The following is a 26,549-nucleotide window of genomic DNA, read 5'->3' as shown; positions in this document are numbered from 1 at the left end:
AAATATCTTGGTTGGTATTTGGCCTCCTTTAAACTCTCCAAGGACAGTCTTGTGTGGGTTTATATATTAAGGAGGAGTGTTTCCAGCTGCTGTGGTAGATACCCTTCCCCTCCTGCCCCGAAGCCCACTGGGTGGAGGGAACGAGCCATACACACCTTTATTGTGCCCTGCTGAACTGCTTCTAACTTATCCAATGGGAGTCCTCTGGCAGACCTCTAAGCAACTTCTCTGTCAAGGGGAGCAGTAATTCAGGGACACACAACGATATTTCCAGTTCTCTGCAACTATCTTACCCTGAGATCCATGAGGGTACATTTATTCCATCTGTGTGTGGAAGATAAAAACAAACCAGCACAGAAGTGATTTTTCCTATATGAGCTCTAGCATTCTATGGCACACGGAAGCATTCTATGGCACATTCTATGGCACACGGAAGTAGAGAAGAAAATCCTAAAATCATAATATCTGATATCTAAAGAAATTGGTAAAAGCCAATCTCTCCTTCTTCCTCCAACAAATAAAATATCTGATTGCAAATTGAGATTTGAGAAGAAGAAATTATCAATAACTAGAACTTATGCTTCTCTATTTATGCTATGCTATTTATTGTAATTGGATTTTGAAAGTCCATGAAAGACAAGATGAATGCTGTTAGAGATCAGAGATGTTAGAATGTCTGTGTCAACTTCTGCCATGGCTTGGATGCAAATGTTGAAGTGTGGGAAGGAGAGTTGACTTTTCTGCTTCCTCAGAGTTGAGAGGAGGAGGATAGAAAGAGAGGGATATTGAGAAAAAGACATTTCAACGCCATCATCCATTGGTGACTAAGTGAAAGACGCCCACCCCATTGGTGGTCCCTCTCCTGTAGGATAATAGCTTTGTTTGGACATTAATAAAATTTAAATCTTAAAAAAAAAATATGTCAGAATAGAGAGTGGGGAGGAGATAAACCACTAGTGAAAGGACATTGGGACAGGTGTGAGAAGTGGGGTAAAGTATCTTACTTGAAAAGGTTTTTCATCTTTTATGCAAATTTTAGGTGTTAGAGTCTTATGTCTGTCTGTTAGCACACTTCACTCTTACTTATGATTCACTCCTCAAAGCCAAACGTCCCCAGGGCGTATTATCAGGATGTGACATTTAAAAAGAACTTCTCTTTCCAGAAAGGACTGTGTGTTGCTATGGGGTTATATTACCTAATGCATACCTTTCTACCCACCGAACCACTTGTTTAAGACACAGATGTTGGTGAGGCAATTATAAAAGCCTTAGAAAACTTTGCTTGGATTTTTCTGTGAATCTCAAAAGTCTGAAATACAGTCTTGAAGAGTCCTGTAGTCCTAGAAACTAGAGGTTAGCGATGCTGTAAAGGGGGGGTAAAGGATTTCTCAAGAACAATGTCTTTGCCAATAGTGTTATGGGACAATTACCACCTTTCTTCTTTCCTTTTCTTTTCTCTTTTCTTTTCTTGTCTTTTCTTTTGTATCTTGGAAGATAATGGGCTTTTTCAACCCTTTAAAAATTTTAGGAGCTTTTCTGCCTCCTGTGAACATGTAGAAAACCTATCTCAATGTGGGGTAATTTTTATTCCAGAGAGAGTTCCATGGGGATCTATGGAATAAAACAGTGTTATGAGTACAGCTCAGTGTAGCTTGACTCAGTCATGGTTTTCACTTGCTGTATATTTTTGTCATCAGTATTTGGGGCCTATCATTTTCCTGTAAACAGGAAATGCCTAAAAAAGGCATTGTTGTTCAAATACAGATCATCTGTTCCACTATACTAAAGATATAATATCCTTCCCCCCCCCGCAAATTACTTGTACAGTGACGCTTAATTGTTCATACTGAATTTGTTTCCTCTTTAAAGTGTGAAAGGGGCAATTTAGCTTTAACTATCAAAATCACAAGTGCCTATTTTGAGCCAACAATTCTACTTCTGGGAATTTTTGCTGCAATAACTCTGCATAAATAGAAATCAGTGTATGGGCATGGTTATTCACTGAAGCATTATTTGTAATAGCAAGAGACTAGAAATCAAAAAGTATCTACAGAAAGGGTCTGGTGAGTAAATATGATGTATGCATTCAAGGGAATACCAGGCAGCTAAAAGGAAAAAATGGTATGAAGAAGCTTTCTAAATACTGAAGAGAAATGGGGGGAGTGGGCTAGGAAATGTGGAGAGTAAGACTTCTCAATGGCTTTGATCTTTTTTTAACAAAAAAACTATATGAATTCAAAAGAGTACCTATACCTATTCAAAAGAGTACCTCAAATAAAATGGGGAAAATATGAAGATTTGATTAATCTTGGTGATGTGGTGATCTTTATATTAATTTGAATACATTTATATATGTTTGAAGGACTTTATAATTTTAAAAATAGATTAGGAGAAAAAGGGGAAAATAGCAGTGACACACAAAAGGAACCTTAGGAAACATATTTTATCCTGGGCCAAGCATATGGTGTTCAGTAAGTCTATCAGGAAGACCCTCAACCCGCATCCATGACACGTTAACTCAGACCTGATTTACAGAATATATTAATATATTGTTTTGGGGGGTCAAAAGTGGGGGGTTAAGACCGGAATCTTGTTAAGTTGGACTTGGTCATCTATTGTTTTTTTGTTTTATTCAAGTTCGTTAACATACAGTGTAGTATTAGTTTCAGGAGTAGAATTTAGTGATTAACACCCAGTGCTCAACACAAGTGCCTTCCTTAATGCCCATCACCCATTTAGCCCAACCACTCCCCCCCACCTCCCCTCCAGCAACCCTCATTTTGTTCTCTGTATTTAAGAGTCTTTTATGGTTTGCCTGGACTTGGTCATCTATTAAAGCATATTCTGTACTAAACAGATGATGGGTGGGCAGGTAGGTGGGTTAGTAAGTGGATTAGAAAACAGGATGTTTTATTTGGTAGTGCAGGTAGTCTATCTTGTATTCTTACATATTCAGCTCATGTCTGGTTGATAACTGGCAAGGTTTTATAATGTTCGCGCACCCAGAAGAGTCAACTCAAAGTGTCAGTCATAATAGCTCATTGAAGCACAGCATCAACAGAAAACTGAACTCTAGCTCTTGGAATTTTTTATGTTCCAAGTTGTGGTTGTTACCTTCTTGATTTATGCAAAGCATACCGATCCTTCAAGGTCATCTGAAGTCCCGCTCTATTTCTAGACCTTTTGGCCAGCTTCAGACCCTATTCCTGATCATGGGCAGCATGTGAGATGTTTGATGCTTACATCCAAAGTCCCTCTAGAGCTTACGTGGCCCAGTACCATTTGATGACTTCTCCTACCATCTGCTTTTTGCTCCTAAGGCTTCAGTCACACTGTTGTGCTCCTTGAAAACCCCAGATTTATTCCCACATCAAGGCCTTTGCATTTCATTGTTCCTTCCATCCTAAATACTCTGCCCCCAACTCTTTGCATGGTTTATCATCATCATTTAGGTCTCTGTTCAAATGCCCCTCTCAAAGATGCTGTCCAAAAGCAGGACCCTCCTCTCACTCTCACATTACCCAGTTTTATTTCCTTCAGAACCCTTAGAACTGTGTGAAAATATCCTGTTTATCTGCTTACTGTCTGTCTTCCTACTCTGCCCACCCCACGTCATTTACACTGCTCGTTGCTTAGATGGTAAGAGCACAAGCTCTGGGGCCAGATGTGTGAGTTTAAATATCAGCTCTTCGGGGGGTGCCTGGGTGGCTCAGTCTGTTAAGCGTCCGATTTCAGCTCAGGTCATGATCTCACGGTCTGTGGGTTCGAGCCCCTCGTCAAGCTCTGTGCTGACAGCTCAGAGCCTGGAGCCTGCTTCGGATTCTGTCTCCTTCTCTCTGCTCCTCCCCTGCTCGTACTCTGTCTCTTTCAAAAATAAATAGACATTTAAAAAAATTTTTTTAAATAAAAATAAATATCAACTGTGCTTACTACCCTTGTGACTGTGGACAAGTTGCTTAATTTTTCTTATTTACCTCATTTCCTCATTAATAGCCCTGCATGTAAAGATAGGACAAAGAGTAAGTGAGAAAATAGGCATCAAGTGTCTAGAATGGTGCTTGGCACTCAGCAGGCGCTCAGGTATTTTTTGAATGAATGATTAAGTCTGATTCTGTTTAACACTTTTTCTTGCATCTAAGAGTCCCCAGCAAGATTGTCAGCTCCTTGTGGCCATCTCAGAACTCCCAACTAGAATTCATCTGAGTAGCAGGCACACAGTAGGTGATCAATGAAAACTGCCTGAAATACCTGAACTTCTTTATTATAGATTTCTCAGAAATATGCTCTGCATTCCTGACTCTGTGTTAGGACAAAATCATCTAAGAAGGACACCACGTCACTTGCTAGTTCCAGTTTCATCAGCCTACCCATCCCACGCAGTTAAGCTTCCTTGTTTGTGGTTAGGAATGCAACAAAAGGGCTTTGTTTGAATTACACCCACACACAAAACTCAGTCTGCTCAAATTTTAAAATTAAATTGTCTTCTGACCCTTATTGATCTGCTCATGATGTAATGCCCTTTAGGAAAGTATTTCCTTATCTTCTTAAAGATCAAAGTGATCCCAAAATATGAAAGCATGCTGTGCTCTTTAGGAATGTTTATTAAATTATTTGCATCATTGAAAAAGTCAGTAAACAGCTGTTTGACTTTTTTTTTGGCTATCTCCAGCTATTTTTAAAATGCTGTGCTTTTAAATAGGTAATAAAAGTGCATGATACACAATTCAAAGGTTACAAAAGGAAATAACAGTGAAAAAAATAAGTTTTCCTGCCCAGAGTCACTCATTTTCCTAGTTTCACAAGGATCACTCCAGAAATATTCTTTCCACTAAGACCTGTTAGGGGTTACGTATATTTTCTCTTGCATACTGCATCATACTGTACTCACAATCTTATAGTTGTCATAGATTTTGGAGATCTTTACATATCAATATGTATAGAGCTACTCCATTCTTTTAATGGCCACAAAAGTATTCTGTTTTATGGATGTACTGCAAAGATTTAACTGGTCTGCTACTGATGAGCATTTAGCTTGTTTTTCAATCTTTTGATAGATGTGTTATTTAAAAATTTTTTTCGGGGTGCCTGGGTGGCTCAGTCGGTTGAGCTTCCAACTTCGGCTCAGGTCATGATCTCGCGGTTCGTGAGTTCGAGCCCCGCGTCGGGCTCTGTGCTGATAGCTCAGAGCCTGAAGCCTGCTTCAGATTCTGTGCCCCCCTCTCTCTACGCGCCACCCCTGCTTGTGTTCTCTGTGTTCAAAAATGAAGAAACATAAAAAAATTTTTTTTTTCTAGGGGTGCGTGGGTGGCTCAGTCAGTTAAGCATCTGACTTCAGCTCAGGTCATGATCTCGCGATTTGTGGGTTTGAGCCTCGCATCGGGCTCTGTACTGACAACCTGGAGCCTGCTTCAGATTCTGTGTCTCCCTCTCTCTCTCTGCCCCTCCCCTGTTCATGCTCTCTCTCTCTTTCAAAAATAAACATTTTTAAAAAATTAAAAAAATTTTTTTTTCTAGATGTTGCCAGACTGCTCTTTCTTCAGGTTGTGCTGATGTATACTTCCCCTAGCAAAGCGTAAGAGTCACTGGGCTCCATTCTGGTCCTCGTTTTTATTGTTCTTTTCCCTCATTTCATCACTTCACTGCCCACGTGGAAGAATCTTATAAAAAAAGAACTTCTCTCTGAAGCCTTCTCCCAACAGACGCATTTTTGTTTTTTAAGACCTTTTGTTTGTTTGTTTTCAAGATCACTCTGTTCTTAATGTCTTAGACCTGTGGTGAGACCTGACACCCACCCAAGGGCCAATAGTTACCTGTCCAAGCTCCAGAGAGAAAAATCTCTCCAAGTTGGGTTTCCTGCCTTGGCATTACAAGTCTTGGACATATATTTTATCTTTACTGTAGGAATTATTTCTTTGTGACGTATTATTTACTGTAGGAATTCCTTCTTTTGGTCTCCCTACCAGGATGTAAGCTCCTTAAGGGCAGGACCATATCTTAGTATTAATTCTTAGTTATTAACTCTTAGTTATAAATGCTCACCAAATTTTAGCTCTTCTGGTCTCACTGTTATGTGCCTTGAGCCCCGACCTGCCACATCAACCCCCTCATGTTTCCCTCTTCTGGCATCATCATAATGAAAATAGAGGACATTGGGTGTGAAATCTCCCTGACTCGCCTCCCATCTGCCCTCTTTCATACTTAGGAGCATCAACATCTTACCTCCTACTTTCTTATTTCAGTGGAACTGCCTTTACGCATACATAAATGAGGTATACTGCCCACATGTACTGTAGAATGCCATCCCTTCCTACTTTCTCATGAGTCTTGAGGAGTGTCCTCTTTGTCCTGTATCCTTAGCTCCCTGTCTCACATAAACTTGCTTATACTTCTCTTTGTTTAAAATAGGGGTCCCCGGGAGGCTCAGTTGGTTAAGCATCTGACTTTGGCTCTGGTCATGATCTCATGATTCATGAGTTCAAGCCCCGCCATTGGGCTCCATGCACAAGCAACTGAGCCACCCAGGTGCCCCATGATCGGTTATCTCTTTAAGTTCACTGCCACTGCCTTAAGTGCCAGACCCTCATTATCTTTTACCCTGGCCAAGAGAAAAGCCTCCAGTCTTGTCTCTCTCAAATGTATTCTCCTTCTCATTGTCAGGATCTTACTGAAACCCATATTTGAACATGCTCCTCCCTGGCTAAGGTTCTTTGGTGGCTTCCAAATCCACAGGACACTGTCCAGACTGTCTAGTGAGGCCTGTTAAGATCTGGCCCCTCCTACCTCATCACCTTTATCTACTGTTCTTCCCTTTACTCATCGCCTCCTCTCCAGCTTCTTTGTGTTGTTTTACCATATTCTTGTACATCTCCATGCATTAGTCATGCTATTCTAGCTAGATGGCCTTCCTTTCCCTATACCCTCTTCCATCTGGAAAACCTTCCTTTCCCCACCCTCTTCCATCTGGAAAACGTTTCATGATCTAGGTTAAAGTGACGCTTTCTCACAGTGTTAGTGAGTCCCTCCCCTGTGTTTACCAAGCATCTTGTATGGGTCTCAATCATGGAGCCCATCGCATCCCAGGTTACTTGGCCATCCTCCTCTATACTGTGAATTATGTGGGTCTACTGATCCTTTGTTGCTCTTTGTATCCCCACTGCCAGCATAGTGACTAGTATATAGAAAGTCTCCCTGGATGTCTCCTGAATGAATGGGAAAGAAACCAAAGAAAGGTTTCATGGGTTACATTTTTTTGAAAAGCCTCGCTCTTGCCTCCAAAGCACAAGGAGAAATTTTCTTCCCTTAATGTAGGTGAAACAGCTCCACTTGTCTTCACTGTTCTGTGCACAGCCTCCTTGTACACCTCAGTCTGATTCAGAACTTTCAGTGGGATGTCTGACCCTTCATGAAGGTGCTGTACTAACTGATATACAAAGTCTGGGTGAGTAGATTGCACTTCAGGGCACCTCCTCTCTTTTTTCCTTTGAGATTTCAGACTAGAGGGCTTCTCCGGAACTCCTGAAATTATTATTGGAAAACAGTAGCTCACGCCTCATCTCCTTGACTAGAAGCGAGATGTTTCTGTAGAGCCTTTTGAGTTTATCAGGGCCTGTCCATTTCTCTTGGGCAGGGAAGGCTTCTTGGCACCAGTGTTTTTAGGTAGGCGTGGTCAGATACCGCTGGTAGATGAAGTTGCTGAAGGGTCATCCCTAGGATTACCACCCTCAGGTGCCGGGCCAACCTCACTCTGCAGCTATATCCATTGGCTTCTCAAAGTCCCTAGTCACAGGTCCTGCCAACTCCTCTCCCTAGGTAACCAGACATGAGGTGGGAAGATGACAGTTTATTCTTTCTCCGTATGTATTTTGGACCCATTTGGATCATTTGAACCCATATGAAATGTCTCCAGGTGCCTCGTGCAAAAAAGAGACTATATTTTTTCAGCAAGTTCTCAGTTTTTCCTTTATGGTTATTCAGTAACATCTCTTGAGTGTCTGAAGTCATAGGCAACTGGGTTTCAATCCTGACTGTGGGACTTAGGGCTGTGTGATTTGAGCCAGCCTCTGAGGGGCTTGGGGCACCAGAAAGGATTTCTAATCCCTGGATGGAACTGGAAGACAAAGCAGGAAATCTAAGTCAGTGAGGAATTGAGGTTCCAGGGAGGTAGCCTGGCTTTGAGGAGCTAGGTGAGGAGCCAGTTTCTGGGAGGCTGTGTGTCCAAGGTCAGAGGGAAGCTAGCAGCAAGAATGGCAAACTGTGGAGACACTGAGCCATTAACGTGGGGCTCCCAGATGGCCCCTCTGAGAAGAGGGCAGGTTCAACTTTGGGGCAGAGGGTATGGGTTGCCTGGGACCTGTTAGGGAGATTAGAGAGGTATGGGGGCAAAGAGCCAGACAGTTGTAATATTTTGCCTTCCGCTGTTGATCTCCTGACTTTGCACCCTACTTTCTCTCTTTTGCCCCAAGAGTGTGCTATTACTTGCTTTCATTCTTTCCTAGCTTCCAGGTGGGCAAGGTCTGTTCCCTGTTGGCCCGTGTTTACTTCCCTGACTAGAGGTCATGGCCACTGCCCTGGCAGCTCTCTGCTTCACCACTGTGGCCAGGGTCCTCCAGGCTGTGAGCACCGTAACTCTCTGCTGTAGTGATCTACACTTAGATCTACCTTCTAGATCTACCTTCCTGGGGAGCTCAGATGTGGGTGACTCTGTGCCATCAACGGTTCCTGCCCATTCCCCTTGCCTCCACCATTCACTCCAGGCTTCTCTCACCCCTTTCCTGTCCTGCATTGTAGATCTCCCTGATGAGGTTGTCTCCCTAACCCTCTAGTCTTTAACAATTCTTTAATAATGAATGATGGAAGATAATCATACTTAACATTCGTTGAGCTCTACTATGTGCCAGTACATGACCTCATTTTTAATCTTACAAAACCCTGTGAATAGGTTCTGTTATAATCTGCCTTTTACAGATGAGGTAGCTCAGAATGGTTAAGAAATTTACCACCAGTTTTTAGCTTTTGGATTTGAGGTATCAGCATTAGAATGCCGGTCTATCTGATCCCAGAGCTGATAACCTTGCCACATTCCACCTTCTGTCTATCCCCAGTGTTTTATCAAGAGAGATTTCCATTTTTCTCACTTTCCTTGGCCCATGTGGCAACACAGATGTTAGCATATGACTATACGTTCCTCAGTTCAATCAGCATTTACTGACTGACAGCTAAAAATCTTGTATGTCTGTATCTCTTGCTTCACAGAAGACCATTTTCCTATCCTTTCCTATTTTTCTTCAGAAAAAAATATGTGCACTTTTGGGAAGTCATTATCTCTCTTGCAGTCCTCCCTACACTCTTACAGATTTTAAAAGTTATTTCAGATTGAAATGAGGCTAATACAGCCTCTTTGATTAATGTCATCATTTTTTTTACATGAACAAAGGCTCAGAGAGGGAAAGTAACTTATACAGAGTCATACAGCAAGTTAATAAAGTCAGGGTAAGAACCCATGTCTTGACTCCTGGCCTAATATTATTCTGATATACTTAACACTTTTGAAATTTGACTCATATTGGGGGAACGGTTTTTTCATTTAATTTAGCAAATGCCAATTTATCGTTTCATAGAAAAGAAACAGGTGTGTGTACTTTCAGCTTTATTTTCAGTGTATCAAAATGCACTCCTGGATCTCATACACGTGTTTCTAAACTGCAGAAAAATGCCCCTGCGTTCCTACAGTTCAAACGTTTTCAGCATGAGATACCCTAGCACACCTCACTTTTTTGCCAAAAGTACGGCACAGCCCCTCTCTCCTGACTCTGACCTTCTATAGCAGTGTAATCCTCACCAAATTTATTCTTCAGTATCGTAGCTAAAGGACACCCATTTTTTTCCGTTTGGCTTTGTCAGCTCTTTGTGTTATAAAGGCAGGATATTTAAAAGTTGAAGTCCTTGACTTGGAAAATGAAAAACTATTTTCGAGAACATCTTGCCATTTAGACCATGTAGCTTAGAGCAGTGTTAACCCTGAGGTAGCTGCTAATTTTTATGTAGTTCTTACCAAGAAATTAAAATAATGTAATTTATCCAGCATCAGGATAGGACAGAGGACTTCAAAATCACCAGAAAGCTTTTTACCATACAGCCACACAAAAGTCCCTTGGGAGGTGGCAAGGAATTACTGCTCCCATTTTCATATATGGATAAGCAGATACCAACAAACAGCAAGGCAACTCTGTGTGCTTTAAATTAATAAAGCATAAAATGTTAACATACAAGGAATCTAGGTGAAGGTGAAATTCATTCTTTTTTTTCTTCCAGTTTTTATTGGGATATAATTAGTGTGTAACATTGTATAAGTTTAAGGTGTACAATATACTGGTTTGATACATTTATAAATTGCAGAATGATTCCCTCCATAGTATTAGCCACTCGTCCATCCTGTCACGTAATTACAATTTCTTTTTTGTCTGAGAACATTTAAGATCTAATCTCTTAGCAACACTCAAGTGTATGATACAGTATTATTAGTTATAATCACCATGCTGTACATTAGATCCCCAAACCTGTAAATCTTATAACTTAAAGTTTGTGCTCTTGAACCAAATCTTCCCCTTTCTCCCATCTCCCCAGCCTCTAGTTACCAATACTCTGTTATTCTGAGTTGTCTTTTTAATTTTTTTAGTTTTTAAATATTTTTTAAATGTTGACTCATTTTTTAGAGAGAGAGACAGAGACAGAGTGCAAGCAGGGGAGGGACAGAGAGAGAGACACAGAATCAGAAGCAGGCTCCAGGCTCCCAGCTGTCAGCCCAGAGCCCAATGTGGGGCTCGAACTCATGAACCACGAGATCATAATCTGAGCCGAAATTGGACGCTCATCTGACTGAGCCACCCAGGTGCCCCTGAGTTTGTCTTTTTTAAAAAGATTCCACATAGAAGTAAGATTGTACGGTATTTATCTTTGTCTGCCTTATTTCACTTAGCATTATGCCCTCAAGGTCCATCCAAGTTGATGCAAATGGCAGGATCTGCTACTTTGTCATGGCTGAGTAATATTCCACCGTGTGTGTGTGTGTATCACATCTTCTCCATTCATCAGGTGATAGACGCTTGGATTGTTTCCATATATTGGCTCTTGTGAGCAATGCTGCAGTGAACCTGGGAGAGTAGATATCTCTATAAGATCCTGATTTCAGTTTCTTTGGATATACACCCAGAAGTGGGGTTGCTGGATCATATGGTAGTTCTATTTAATTTTTTAAAGGAATCTCCATACTGTTTTTCATAGTGACTACCAATTTGCATTCACATAGTGCACTAGAGTTTGTGTGAGAATTCTTTATACTAAGTTACAACATTTTTAGGTAAGTCTGAAATCATGTCAAAATGAAAGTAAAAATATTATAAAGCAAAGAGGAGCAATGCTTAGTAAGAGAAATAAGCAGTAAGCTCTACCTTCCAGTATTTACTTAATTATTTTTTATCTCTAAGACTACAGCAGACTCTGCTTTTCAATCAGTAAATCACATCAGTGACGAGACTCCGCTGAGAATGCTCCTGATGTTGAGAGGTCTCTCTCCCATGTCTCCTCAGGCGCAGCGACCCTGCAGGCCGACCTCACTCTTGGCATTTAACCAAATTGGGGGAGAACCAACCAGAGGGCAGCATGATGCAAATCACTCCGGGCACGATCGGCAGTCCTTGGCCCCAGAGATACCATTCCAGGTAAGTGACCCAGCCGAGATGCAGGGCTTTGCTTCTTTCAGAGCTCTTGTTCCCAGAAAAGGTGTTCTTCTGTTTTGAGGACATTTCCTTACACTCAACCTGAGGATCAAACCTCTCTATCCACCACCTTCCTCTTCCTCTTCCTCTTCAAACTCTTAATGTATACGTCACCTTCATACCCTGGGCTAGACTGGCAGGAAGGGAGGCCATGTGAGATCATTGCAGGGTCTGCTCATTCTCAGTCAGACCTTTCTCAATTGCACATTGTAGCACTTCACTAGAAAAACTGACAAACTTCTTTCCTCAGTGCTTAATGTCCTTCTCAACCCAGTATGTGTCTGCTTTTTATGGAGTGATTTTATTCATGTATTTGAACTCCTTACTTGCTTTATATCCTTCTGTTAAGGCTAGTTATCCAACTTAGCTCCAACCAAAAAAACGAACACACTTAGGGCTACTCAGTGTGCACTCCTGTGATTATCTCCTGTGATACACACCTTCATCTCCACCTTTAAATCAGATACAGTGTTCTTTTATTTTTTTTATTGTTTACTTATTTTTGAAGGAGAGCGAGAGAGCGAGTGAGCGAGCGCATTAGCAGGGGAGGGGCAGAGAGAGAGGGAGACACAGAATCTGAAGCAGGTTCCAGGCTCCAAGGTGGCAGCACAGAACCCGATGCGGGGCTCGAACCCAGGAGCCGTGAGGTCATGACCTGAGCCGAAGTCGGACGTGTAACTGACTGAGCCACCCAGGTGCCTCTAAAACAGATACGTTATTCTTAACCCCATTTTACAGAACCTGAAATCGAAGCTTCGAGAGACAAATTTGTCCAAAGTCAAACAATTGATCAGGACTTGAGTCCAGACTCAAGTCCAAGCCAGGTGTCAGAGCCCCTGTGCATAACCGAGTTACACTTCCTCTGCTTTTCTAGTCATTGTGTCAGTCAAGGTTCAGTCAGAAAAAGGCAAGGCCACCACCGGTGTCACGGGAGAAGGGATTTATTGTAGTCATCAGATCTTACACAACTGAGAGGGACTGGGGAGAAGGAAGCCAAACTTGACCATCCAGACATATTAAAGTACTCAGTCAGGACTCCCCTACATTTATGACAAACTCAGAATCCATGCAAATTAGAATCCATTTTCTGATGCCAGGGAGTTAGACTCTCGCTTAGGACTTTTTGAAAGTGCTTGGATAAGGGTAATGGCAGAGAGGTGGGACGGTCAAGAGAATATGGGTCCTACATACAAATGAGATACAAGTGCTGATGAGTCAGGTGGGGGAGGGGGTGACTTCTGGAAGGATTACTTAACTGACAGATGGTGGCTCTGCATTTAGCAAGGACAGGACTCAGAGCCCTTAACACTCAGGTCTGGTCAAATCAAGAGCCAATTCCTAGACTTCTCATGGATAGGCATGGCTCTTAGCACATCTGGGTAGGTTTCAGGTCATAGAAAAGAATTTCCTGGTGACCCTCCTTGTTACAGACACTCCTCTCCCTTGCCCATGTCCCTCCCAGTAAACCTTGAAAAAATTTATTCTTGCCATCTAAGCTCAGAGAACAGGGCCCACCCTCAGGGTGCTGTTGGTACCCAGGCACAGCGTTTTCACTCTCTGGGCCTTTAGAAGAATAGGGGCTCCTGTGTGGCTCAGTCGGTTAAGTGTCCAACTTCAGCACAGGTTATGATCTCGTGGTTCGTGAGTTCGAGCCCTGTATCCAGCTCTGCGCTGACAGCTCAGAGCCTGGAGCCTGCTTCAGATTCTGTGTCTCCCTCTCTCTCTGCCCCTCCCCAGCTTGTGCTCTGTCTCTCTCTCTCTCCCTCTCTCTCTCTCTCTCAAAAATAAATAAATATTAAAAAAAAATTAGAAGGTTAGATGTGGAGGGCCTTGCAGTGTGAAGGAAAGAAGGCACGGTGATATGGTACTTGGGCTTTTAAGTCAAACCTAGGTTTAAATCCCAACTTCACCACCTACTGGATGAGCTTGAGCAAATCATTTAACCTCTTTGATCTTGTTTTTCTTGTCTATAAGATGAAATAAATAATATGTATCCCATTCGATCACAGTGAGGATTAAACAGAACATGTAAAACATTTAGTGCAGTTCCTGCAACGTAATAAGCATTCAGTAATTTTGACAATGATAATAATTAGGCTGAAGACTTACCAGAGGCACAGTGAAACCTGATAATAAATGTTAAGGTTAATGGCATAAACCAGCATGCACATAAAATGCAACTGTGCATTACCAGAGTGTCCCTAAAGAGTGGAGCCCTGTGGGGCCTCCTCACGCCTACGCCGCACCAGAGCCTCTAAATCTGGTCATACTGTGACCTGAGAAACATGGGCCGAAGTTAAGACTACTGTAGCCAGCCAGCGCTCAGAAGAGCTGCGTGCGGGAACTGTGGTGAGCTCCAGGAGGCCGCTAGAGAATGGCAGAGTGGGCTTCAGAAGGGCAGTAGCTCCGAAGAATGCATTTCTGCATGTCCTGCTTCCTCCTTCCTGTCCAGCCTCCAGAGGGGCTTCAGTAGGTCGATCTGTCGCCGTGCCCCTCTAATACAAGCTTCAGGACAGATCCCCCCGACCGTCTGCACAAAGCACTGTGTGGGCTACAAAGGAAGAAAGGCAAGCTCGCATGACCCACAGCGCTACAGACCTGGGTATGCTCTTCTTCCCCGGCACGGGTCACCCTGTGGTCTGGTGTGTCTGGTGCACACCTCAGGCTTGCAGCTGCGCCGAGGGCTTCACCCCAACTCTGTTCCCCTCAGAGGCCCTGAGGTTGGTGGCTGTCGATGGAGAAGTGCTTCCGGCGCGTTTCCAAGGAGCACAGTGGCATCTAGTGGTCTGGTGTGCCGAACCAGTTGGGTGGCATCCCTCTGGTAGCCCTCCTTTAGTTCTAGAAACCCAATCTCAGTCCTAAGTTTATGGATCCGTTTGTCATTAAGAAGTGGGAGAATCAGGGAGCTTGGGGCAGAGGGAAGCACAGGACAAGTAATTTTAACTGCCTGCGAGCTGGTTTAGATCTGAATTTCACTGAAACTGTATTGCAGCTGCTTCCTGTCAGACCAAGTCACTGTCTTTTTGCTGTTCTACAGAAACCACACGATGGTCCTAAGTAGTTAAAGTACTTCAGAAGAGATCTTGAAAAGTGAGGTAATCCAGCCCCCTCACAGGAGGCTGAAGTAACAGTATCAAAATGCTAAAGAACCAGTACTGTGTCTCAGATGGTATAATGCTGAATGAGACATAAAAAGCCCCCACCCTGTAATATTTGTGTACCAAGGTCTGTTCCATGGAATGATAATCCATTTAGATGCTTTTTGGAAAAAAGTTTCTAGGACCAACAGAGACTGTAAGATCATGACCTGAGCCAAAATCAAGAGATGGACGCTTAACCAACTGAGCCACCCAGGCGTCCCTAGAAAATACTTTCAAACACCCACAATAAAGAGTAATACAAGAACACATGGATCTACCACAGAATTAACATCTTGTCATATTTGCTTCAGATTTTAAGCAGTACAGACACAACTGAAGTCTCTTTCATACAATGAAAGGAATAAAAGGTAACGTTGAGTAGCGGTAAGTGCTGTGAAGGAAGTAAGCAGACTAACGGGGAAGAATGGAGGAGATGCTCTTTAGATAGTTCCAGGAAATCTTCCCTCAAGTAGAGACTTGAATAAAGGGAAGAAGTGAGCCAGGAGAAGAGCATAGTGTGTGGCGGGAATGGTGGGTACAAAGGCCCTGAGACATGGGGATGCCTTTCATGGGTCTGAGTTACAGTAAAGAGGCCATTGCACTGGAATGCAGTGATCAAGAGGAGTCTAATAGAAAATGAGGTTGAGAGCTAGCCAGACCACAGTAAGAAGCTTGACATACTTATCTTGACAGTAAGGCTGTCTCTGTGGGCTGGAACCGTTGCAGGGAATGAAGACCTCATTCCAAGTTGTTCTTCCCCACTATTAAAAGTACCATCTTGGGGGGTGCCTGGGTGGCTCAGTTGGTTAGCATCGACTTTGGCTCAGGTCATGATCTCACAGTTCATGGATTCCAGCCCCACATGAGGCTCTGTGCTGACAGCTCAGAACCTGGAGCTTCAGATTCTGTGTGTGTGTGTGTGTGTGTGTCCCTCCCCCACTTGCGTTCTATCTCTCTGTCTCTCTCAAAAATAAACACTAAAAAAAATTTTTTTTTAAAGTGCCATCTTGGAAGCAGGAATGGCAAAGATAGTCAAAATGACTACTTCCAGAAAGTGGCAGAAGAACTTTGCAGAGGGTGATGTCAGCACACTCGTGGCATAGCATACCGATTGGTCATACTCCCCGCGCAGCTTGGGAAGGGGGATTCCAAAGGGGTGGAGCTCTCCCCGAGTAGCAAAGAGCATGTTGCAGTCCTCACATGGCGCATTCCACCTGAGGTGTGGTGGCTTAAGTTTCCTTGAGCTCTGTAACCCATTCTGCCCTTGCTCTGCCTAGAGATAGTTCTACCAGTGATTTTGTATTTCTAGACATCATCTACATTTTGAGATAGGTTAGTGATGACCCTTGTTCCCGCTCAGTAGTGAGAGTTTCAGTTATTCAGTTTATTCTCTTTGACTTTTTGTGTGTTCCCAAGTAGATGTGAATTATCCTTTCAGTGAAAGACTGCTAAAACTCTCAGCAGTTTGGAGGGGGATTGAGTAGTGCCTACCACCTGCATGGAATTGGTGAGCAAAACAGCCATTATGGATATACGGCTTCCATTTCCATTAGAAATGTTAGCTCTGAATCTCTCTTAGAGGAGATAAAGGGAAGCATAAGTGGGTCATGTGGGATTATCCCCAGCTGAGCTGTCATGTACATTTTTAACACAATCTCTTCATTTCAAAGAGCTGGGAAGGGAGGGAGGAGGGGTAAAATCTGGCAGTGACATATGCCATGCCATTGAGTGCCAGGACTGATATCTGTAATCTGGCTGGCTCGTGAGCTGTTCCTTCCTGTCTCCCTTGAATCTCTACCTGTTCCTCCCAAAGTAGGATGCTCCATTCAGTAAACTGACTTTCTCTAAAAAAGGAGAGTTACATTCTTGAGGTGAGTTGCTGAAAATGTACTCTTCCTTGAATTCCGGTGCCAGTTTTGAGTCAGAATATGATCCTTTTAGTCTCTTGGCATAGACCCTGGATTTAGGCCAGCCACAAAGCCAATAAGGCACTTCCTTAGCCAATAAAACACTGTATTTACTTACATGAGATCTAGAAATATAGTAACAACCCCATGAATTGTAACAGTACTTAAATGCCAACTCATTTAAAAGTAGAAAAGCTTAGGGGCACCTGGGTGGTTCAGTTGGTTAAGTGTCCAACTTTGGTTCAGGTCATGATCTCATGGTTCATGGGTTCGAGCCCAGTGTTGGGCTCTGTGCTGACAGCTGAGAGCCTGGAGCCTGCTTCGGATTCTGTGCCTCCCTCTCTCTCTCTCTGCTCCTCCCCAGCTTGCACTCTGTGTCTTTCTCTCAAAAATAAAGAAAAACATTAAAAAATTTTTTTAAGAAAATAAAAATAGAAAAGCTTAGCAAAAACTTTGAGTGATTTATCCTTCAGTAGAGAGCAGTAAGTCACAAACATTTGAACAGTTTTGAGATTATTGTTTGACTTCTGGACCCTATATTCCTTCCTTATTTATTTTTATTTTATTTTATGTTTCATGTTTATTTATTTATTTTGAGAGAGAGACAGAGCAAGAGCCGGGAAAGGGCAGAGAGAGAGGGAGGGAGAGAATCCCACATTGATAGCTAGAGTCCAACACAAGGCTTGAACTCACGAACTGCAAGATCATGACCTGAGCTGAAATCAAGAGTCAGATGCCCAAGTGACTGAGCCACCCAGGTGCCCCCACTTACTTCTTCCTGTATGCCCTCACTTCCCCAACATGCTGGGTGAAGTATATCTCGAGTTTATAACTAAAGCTAATTATAAGTAAGTTTGTTTTGAGGCAACTTTTTGGGGTATGCCATGCCAGGATTGAAAGTCATTCCCCCTCTTGCTGGCAGAGGATTTTGTAAAGGAGAAAGGCTTACCTTTCTGAGTGTATGAAGAAGGCTTTGCTCAGGCTTTGGGAAGTCATTCATAGGGATGGACTCCCGCGATTAAGACTTCTTAGTAAGCTTCCCTCTCCTGTTAGCCTTCTCTGACTCCCATTTCTCTGTATTTCTCTCATTCAGCTTTGTGTTTAGCTTTCACACTACAAACAAATTGTCTCTAGTACAGTCGAGATTCCAGGAAGATTGCCAAGGTGTAGCCTTTCAATTCCATAAAAAGGAAAGATATTAACTAAAAACATACACACGTGCACACTGAGTCTCCCTCACCCGGTTCACGTGCCTGGTCTCTTAGTGAGCTCTTCCTCTTCTTCCCACAAACAGCCCCAAGGGACACAAAATTGCAGTGTCTCTCACCCCTCCTCCTCTTCCTCTCTCCTTTCCTCCCCCACCTCTCTCCTTTCTTGGCACATGTAGAATGTCATTTGTAGCACGGAGCAAATCACATCAATGTGATTTGGTCATATGGCTTCCTCTCTGCTCCCTGTTCCTCCCTTTGCAGGCCTGGGTGATTAATTAGAGCCACATAGGTTACACTGTCGGGCAATTACTCCTAGTAACAACATACAAGGAGGCCGAGCAAGGCCCAAATATGGCCCTTTTCACCCACCCTTCCAAAAACGGAACATCTTGCACAAGAGTACGTTTATAAGCTGGGTCCTGTGCCTGTAAGCCTACCAAACGGTAGCGGCTCATGGTGCTGACTGCTGTGTCTCCCTTTCTTCCAGCTCCTCTACCAGTGACCTCTCCAGCTATGACCACGCATACCTGAGGCGAAGCCCTGACCACTGCAGCTCCCAGGGGAGCATGGAGAGCCTGGAGCCCAGTGGGGGATACCCACCCTGCCATCTTCTCTCCCCTGCCAAGTCCACCAGCAGCATTGACCAGCTTAGCCACCTCCACAACAAGAGAGACTCGGCGTACAGCTCCTTCTCCACCAGCTCTAGCATCCTAGAGTATCCGCCCCCCGGCATCTCTAGCCGGGAGCGTTCAGGCTCCGTGGACACCACTTCTGCCCGGGGCGGCCTCCTAGAAGGGATGAGGCAGGCAGACATTCGCTATGTCAAGACAGTCTATGATCCCCGGAGGGGAGTCTCAGCAGAGTATGAGGTGAACTCTTCAGCCCTGCTTCTCCAAGGGAGGGAGGCCCGAGCATCAGCAGATGGCCAGGGCTATGATAAATGGCACAGTGTTCCTCGGGGCAAGGGGGCGCCCCCCCCATCCTGGAGCCAGCAATGTCCCGGTTCCTCGGAGACGGCCACTTCCAACCTGGCTCCTAAAGCGGCCGCACCGCTGCCCCCAGCTCGGAGCGACAGTTATGCAGCCTTTCGGCAGCGAGAACGGCCCAACTCTTGGTCTAGCCTTGATCAGAAGCGGTTCTGTCGGCCTCAGGCAAACGTCGCAGCCTCCCTGAAATCTCCCTTCATAGAGGAACAGCTGCATACTGTGCTAGAGAAGAGTCCAGAGAACAGCCCCCCAGCGAAGCCCAAGCATAATTATCCCCAGAAGGCCCAGCCCGGCCAACCTCTACTGCCAACTGGCATCTACCCGGTACCTTCTCTGGAGCCACACTTTGCCCAGGTGCCCCAGCCTTCTGTGAGTGGTAACGGCACGCTCTACCCAGCACTGGCCAAGGAGAGTGGGTATACAGCTCCCCACGGAGCTTGTGACAAAATGGCTACCTTTGACGAGAATGGGAACCAAAATGGATCTAGCAGGCCTGGGTTCGCCTTCTACCAGCCTCTAGAACCTGATTCAATGTCCCTGGTAGAGAGGAAACCTGAAACTTCAGCCAAATGTGTCCCCTACAGAGTCCATTTCCCTTCAGTACCTGAAAATGAGGAGGATACCTCACTGGGGAGACAGCTCGCCCCTCTCCACGGCAGCAGCCCACATCCCAATGAGAGAAAGAGCACCCACAGCAACAAACCATATTCTAATCACCACAGCCTCAAAGTGGGTGAAGACAAGAGATCTTCCAGGCCCTCAGAGCCCTGGGAGGGTGATTTACACGCAGACCACAATGCCAACCTGCAGCACAGGCTGGAGAGGGAGAGCCTCCAGAGCCCGCCGAACAACTTTGGCAGGACCAAGTCAGCCTTCTCCTCTCTCCAGAACATTCCTGAGAATCTAAGAAGGCAGGGCAGCGTGGAGCCAGGAAGAGGAGCCCAGGACGGCTACCAGGATGGCAGGTCCACCTGTGTAGTCAACAGCAAGGGGGAGGACTCTGGCAGGAAAGCTGTTCCCGACCACAGGAGCCACCTGGACAGGCCAGTTTCCTATCCAAGGCCCGAGGCGAGAACCAGTGCCTTGGCCTCTTTCCCAAGTTCAGACCCAAGGTACGAGGACCCTCCCTCTCCACCCCACCAGCAGACATCCAGTCTGGGCCGGAGGCGGCTCAGCTCCAGCAGCGCCTCGGCTCTGCAAGGCTTTCAGTATGGGAAGCCTCACTGCTCCGTGCTGGAGAAGGTTTCCAAGATAGAGCAGCGAGAACAAGGGAGCCAGAGACCCCTAAGTGTGGGCAGCTCTCATTATGGCCATAACTACAGGCCCAACAGGACGGTTCCAAATTCTCATCCTTTTGGGAAGGACTTTGAGGAGACAAAAGGCAATATCCGTTTTTCCGACCCCACTGAACCCATAGGCAATGGGGAGCAGCAGCACTTCAAAAAGGAGGAGCCAAAGCTGGAAGAGGTTACCCGGCAGCCACACGGTCAGCAGTTGAGGAGGGGTGCGGAGGGCGGCCGTGGCCCCCAGCTCCAAGGCAGCGAGCCCCCGAGGCGGGACACGCACCTGCTCCGCAGCCAGAGCACCTTTCAGCTCTTCGGCGAGACGGAGCAGGAGCCCGTGTGGCTGGACGACAGGCCCAGCACGCCCGAGTCACCGGTGCTGGACGCCCCCTTCAGCCGTGCCTACCGGAACAGCATCAAGGACGCGCAGTCCCGCGTCCTGGGGGCCACCTCCTTTCGACGCCGGGACCTCGAGCCGGGGACACCCGCGGCTTCGAGAGCCTGGCGTCCAAGGCCCGCCTCGGCCCACGTGGGGCTGCGGAGCCCGGAGGCGGCGGCTTCCGCCTCCCCACACACCCCTCGTGAGCGGCACAGCGTGACCCCGGCCGAGGGCGACCCTGCCCGACCCGCGCTCCCTGCCACCCGAAGGGGGCCGCGCCGTCGCCTGACCCCCGAGCAGAAGAAGCGCTCCTATTCGGAGCCCGAGAAGATGAACGAGGTGGGGATCTCGGAGGAGGCCGAGCCGGCGCCCTCTAGCGCGCAGAAGAAGGGGCTGCGTTTCGCTGAGAGCACGGTGGCAGACCGGCGCCGCATCTTCGAGCGCGACGGCAAGGCCTGCTCGACGCTCAGCCTGTCGGGCCCCGAGCTGAAGCAGTTCCAGCAGAGCGCCCTGGCCGACTACATCCAGCGCAAGACCGGCAAGCGGCCCTCCTCTGCCGCCTGCAGCCTCCAGGAGCCCGGGCCACCGCGGGAGCGCTCCCAGAGCACCTACCTACAGCCCGGCCCCGCGGCCTCCGAGGGCCCCGGCCTCACCTCGGCCTCCAGCCTCTGCTCGCTGCGGGAACCGAGCCTGCAGCTCCGCAGGGAGGCTGCCCTCCTGCCCGCCGCAGCAGCGGGGGACGTGGGGGAGTCCCCACGGGCCCCCAGAGATCGCAGCAGCTCCTTCGCTGGTGGCCATGTCTTTGGGGAACTGCGACGTGGGGACCAAGCCCCGAGGGAGCTGCTCGCTGGAGCTAACTATGGGCCGAAGGGCACCCAGAGGGTGGACAGGATCCCTGGGGAGCCCTCCTCGTGGGGGGCCGCAGCCAGGAGGGCTGGGAAGTCCATGTCTGCTGAGGACCTGCTGGAGCGCTCAGACGTCCTGGCGGTTCCTGTCCATGTGAGATCACGGTCCTCTCCCACTGCAGACAAGCGTCAGGTAGGTGCAACCAGAGGGTCCTAGGATGGGGCCCTTCTGGCCCTGGAGCTTTAGTGAGGCTCCCCTTTAATTTTCCTTTGACATGCAAAAGGGTAGCATTTGTTTTCATGGGGTGATTTCTTTCTGGGTGCCCGGTACCCTTACAGAGATCTAGAGATTGATATGTAGATATATAGAGTTGTATAGGTATCTTATATAGACCCATACATCTTACATAGAGGTACACATACATACAGATTGTGTGTGTGTGTGTGTACACGTACACACTTCATTTTAGGAAGTCACCATCTCTCAGTGCAAGAATGCATGGTTAGGAAAAGTTAGTGATTTTCTTTTTTACTGTGTCGTCCCCCCCCCCGGGGAATACAAACTGTGTCTTGGAATTTTAAAGATTTTGGCTTTGCATCCTCTATTAGACTTATGCATTTATAAAACATGTAGAATTACTGACTTTAATAGTTATTGAAGTCCTGGCCCTCAGCTAAGTATGCTTTACATTTTTTATCTCATTGATTCTCACAATCATCCTGTGTAGTTATATTACCCACACCAAACCTATGTCTCCCTGCTCCCATCTGGATCCTTTCTGTGCACTGTCTTGAGGAGATAGGAGAATCATACGCTTTCAAATTCTCTCATAAAAGAATGTTCTCATAAAGGTTTCAAACTACTCAAAGTTTATCAAGTGCTTTCCACTGGAAATTTCAGCACAGTTCGCAATAGAACCCGAGCACTAAGTCCCAGGAGTGTATTAATTTCCCTAATTCTCAGTGGCTCCTCGCTGTGCAGGCCCTGCAGATCAAAGGCTCACCTCATAGTTCCCTTCCCACCAAAGATGATATCAGGAACTAATATATATATTAGGCATTCATATTTATGTTAGCTCAGGGGAACACGCCTCCATTGTCCCTTCTCAAATTCTGTTTTCCCCAGCAGAGAAGTCCACCATTTAGCAAGCATCTGTAGAACACGTGTTGTATGAAAAGCACTGTATTAGAAGGTTGAAAGAAACACAAAACAAAATAAGGTTCATGCCTTTCTGGGGTTCACAACTGAACAAGGACTTGAACTTAACTATAAATAACTAACATGACTAGTGAATGCTTTGGGAGCAGTGATAAATAATATGCTATAGAGGGGAGAGTTATTAATTCTAACTGAGGGGATCTCAGGGCTTCTCTTGAAGAAGATGGGGTTTTTTGATCGTTTCTAAAATTTTTTATTTATCTTTTTAATATGAAATTTATTGTCAAATTGGTTTCCATGCAACACCCAGCGCTCACCCCAACAGGTGCCCTCCTCAATGCCCATCACCCACCCTCCCGTCCCTCCCACCTCCCATCAGCCACCCTCCCGTCCCTCCCACCTCCCATCAGCCCTCAGTTTATTCTCAGTTTTTAAGAGTCTCTTATGGTTTGCCTCCCTCCCTCCCTCTCTTTTTTTTTTCCTCCCCCCCCCCACCATGGTCTTCTGTTAAGTTTCTCAGGATCCACATACGAGTGAAAACATACGGAATCTCTTTCTCTGACTGACTTATTTCACTAGCATAACACTCTCCAGTTCCATCCACGTTGCTACAAAAGGCCATATTTCATTCTTTCTCATTGCCACATAGTATTCCATTGTGTATATAAACCACAATTTCTTTATCCATTCATCAGTTGATGGACATTTAGGCTCTTTCCATGATTTGGCTATTGTTGAAAGTGCTGCTATAAACCTTGGGGTACAAGTGCCCTTATGCATCAGCACTCCTGTATCCCTTGGGTAAATTCCTAGCAGTGCTATTGCTGGGTCATAGGGTAGATCTATTTCTAATCTTTTGAGGAACCTCCACACTGTTTTCCAAAGTGGCTGCACCAGGTTGCATTCCCACCAACAGTGCACGAGGGTTCCCGTTTCTCCACATCCTCTCCAGCACCTATAGTCTCCTGATTTGTTCATTATAGCCATTCTGACTGGTGTGAGGTGATATCTCCGTGTGGTGAAGGAGATGGTCTTTGAACCAGGCTGTGAAGGATGGGGCAGGAGGTTTATAAAGGATTGGGGGTTGTGTGGGGGGAGGCATTAGTTGGTAGAAACAGCTTCAAAAAAAGAAAGATTCAGACATTACTGCCTGAGAAGTACTTTGCTGCACCATATCTGAAACAAAATTCTGTACCCATCGAGATATTTTCTGTTTCAAAATATCCAGAAACATTTTTCTCCCCAGTATAAACCCACAAAAAAATTGTATAGAGGCAATCCTCCATAAGCATTCCCTAACCATTTTCCTCCCCTCAGAAGGAAAAACAGAGCTAATTTCTACTCCTTATCCTACAGCTAAAACACTTAAAACCCACGTATGTAACATAAAATTTCAGCGAGTTTGATGGGCTTCAGGAGCATAGTAATCCAAACATTTTCTTAATTTTTCTTCCCATGTTCTACAGAAAACAAATGTTTAGGTGAAAACTAAATCATCTTCTGCTATTTATTTCTTATGAGATGGCCTCCTTCTCCCTTGGGGAATTGATTGGATGGCTATGAATGTTCCTTTGCTTTCTCCCCAAATACCTCTCAAGCCTGGTAAACTGGGAAATAAAGCTAAAACGTAGGTGGTATAGAGAAGTGATGAAATTCTTCTAAATCCCAGCTAAATATGTTATTTGAAAAACTTTTTCAAAAGACAAATACAGAACATTATTTACATCCTCTGCAATAGAGTACCATATTTAGATATTATTTAATTTGGGGACGGTGATGCCAGAGGGGGGGGAACATTTCAAAATCAAAGAGTTTATCTGTGCTGCCTTGCTCCTATAAATTCTGAAAATAGAATATCATCCCCCAGATTGTAACGGAGCCAGGACTGTGCTCCTGACCTTCCTTCTCCCGTTCTCCCACCCAGCACCAGACCTTGCCAGCCTGGAGACCAGGTCCATGGCAAGGTCTGCTCCTTGATTCTTCTTCATACAGCCATCATCTACCCTATTTGTGGAACTAGTTAAAAAAAAAACAAAACTAGGTTCCACACAATTATTGTGGTTATTATTTTAGGATATTATATTGGTTTTTTATCTGCATAAATTCGAGAAACTTTACCATTATTTTTAAGCTTTAATGAAGGTATTCAGTAGGAATTTGTCTCAATCCGAGCTTTAGAGAACTCTGAGAAATTAAGGAACCCTGTGGAAACTGTCTGCCTCAGTTAAACCCAAAATATGGAGTCTATTTATGGTCCTGAACACATGCTGCTTGTTCCCGCCAGCCAGATGCTAGAGCAGGATTTTACAAGCTTTTGACAAGGATTCCATTCCTTTTCAAAAATCCATTATCGAGGATTGTTTCTGCCTCTAAAACAAGGTCAGCATAGACATCAACTCTTCCAAGGGGCGCCTGGGTGGCTCAGTTGGTTAAGCATCTGACGTCAGCTCAGGTCATGATCTCACAATTTGTGAGTTCGAGCCCCGCGTCGGGCTCTGTGCTGACAGCTCAGAGCCTGGAGCCTGCTTCGGATTCTGTCACCTTCTCTCTCTCTCTGCCCCTCCCCCACTTGTACTCTGTCTCTCAACCTCTCTCTAAAATAAACATCTAAAAAAAAATTAAAGTATCTTAAAAAATCAATTCTTCTGTTAATAAAAATTGATCACTCTTGGGCCTAAATAACTACAGAAGGCCGCCACCACTTGTAGACTGAGACCCTGCTCAATCAGCAGCCCTGGACCTCTCGTTAGCCAGCTATGGGCCTCTCTAGAACATGCAGCCTCTTGTTACTTCTCCTTTACCTTCTGTTCATTTGAAAAGTATAATTACAGAACAGTGGATATTAGTGACGGAGCTGAAGGGCACACCAAATTCTTACCTATTTCCTACTTTCTATGAAGCTTTAGAAAATTTAACGTTTTTAAAGTGGATGTGCCCTGCAAAGCTGCCAGAGAACATCCAAGTAATTCTGCTTGGGAGATGGAAATTTACACCTATTCATCACATAGATTTAAAATACAGCAAAGGCTATAAAAAGAAGCCTTTGGAGAAATAAGATTCCTGGCTGGGAGTTGTTTTTCCAGATGCTGAGTTAGAGGCTTCTCTCCTTCTGCCTGTTTTCTCAAAGACCCTGGTTCCTGATATATAAGATGCTCACCATGTGATGGTGTGACAAACATCATTTAACTACTGAGGAAACTGCTTAGTGCATCCTACCATGTCGGATGTAGGCTTGATTCTGTAGAATGCAGCTTGTAACTCATTTTGGCACCCCTTCAGTAAGCACCCATTCAAGCTTGTGCATAAACAGAATCACCTGTCCACCAAAGGGAACGTTGCAAATAGCTAATAATAAATGTTTACTATGTATGTACCAGTTGTCGTACTACATGTTTTAGAAGCATAAAAATAATCCTTACATCTGTGCAAAGTAGATACTGTTGTTATCTCTGTATTACAGAAGGGGGATATGAGCACAGAAAGGATGGGAAATTTGCCCCAGGTGGTGGGAGCAAGGTTTTGACCCCATGTTGTTGGACACCAGATTCTGCAAATCCCTATACCATGCTCCCTCCCTGAATAAAAAAGTTTGGGAAAAGGAGGAGGCTAGCATTAAATATCTATCTGAAAACTTCAGTCAATGAATTGATTTCATTTTAACATCTACTGATTACTGTTACTTACATTTAAAAAAATTTTTAAGATTTCTCAAGTGGATTTGATTCATTTTAGCAGATACTTGAAACTGGTATTCCAAAATAGATGAATACTATTGTCTTCATATTTTATTGGCTATGAAGATACTAAGTAACTCAAAACCCAAAGCAAGAGTGAGGATCGGGACTCCATAGACTTTAGGTTTGTA

The 26,549-nt window shown here is 45.0% G+C and overlaps 1 protein-coding gene across 8 annotated transcripts in view; it reads left to right on the top strand.

The window, feature by feature from the left end:
• Positions 1-26,549, top strand: part of SHROOM3 (shroom family member 3) — a 321,642-nt gene that overhangs the window by 263,639 nt on the left and 31,454 nt on the right. For all 8 annotated transcript variants that reach the window (XM_027058724.2, XM_027058719.2, XM_053217221.1 and 5 more), the window contains 2 exons: positions 11,586-11,717; positions 18,520-21,718. In XM_027058724.2, coding sequence (XP_026914525.1) covers positions 11,586-11,717; positions 18,520-21,718 — 3,331 coding nt within the window. The remainder of the gene's footprint in view (positions 1-11,585; positions 11,718-18,519; positions 21,719-26,549) is intronic.

This window comes from Acinonyx jubatus, chromosome B1 (assembly GCF_027475565.1).
Source record: "Acinonyx jubatus isolate Ajub_Pintada_27869175 chromosome B1, VMU_Ajub_asm_v1.0, whole genome shotgun sequence".
NCBI classification, from domain to species: domain Eukaryota; kingdom Metazoa; phylum Chordata; class Mammalia; order Carnivora; family Felidae; genus Acinonyx; species Acinonyx jubatus.
Note: the sequence above shows the minus strand (reverse complement) of the source record. Positions and strands in the feature narration are given on the sequence as shown.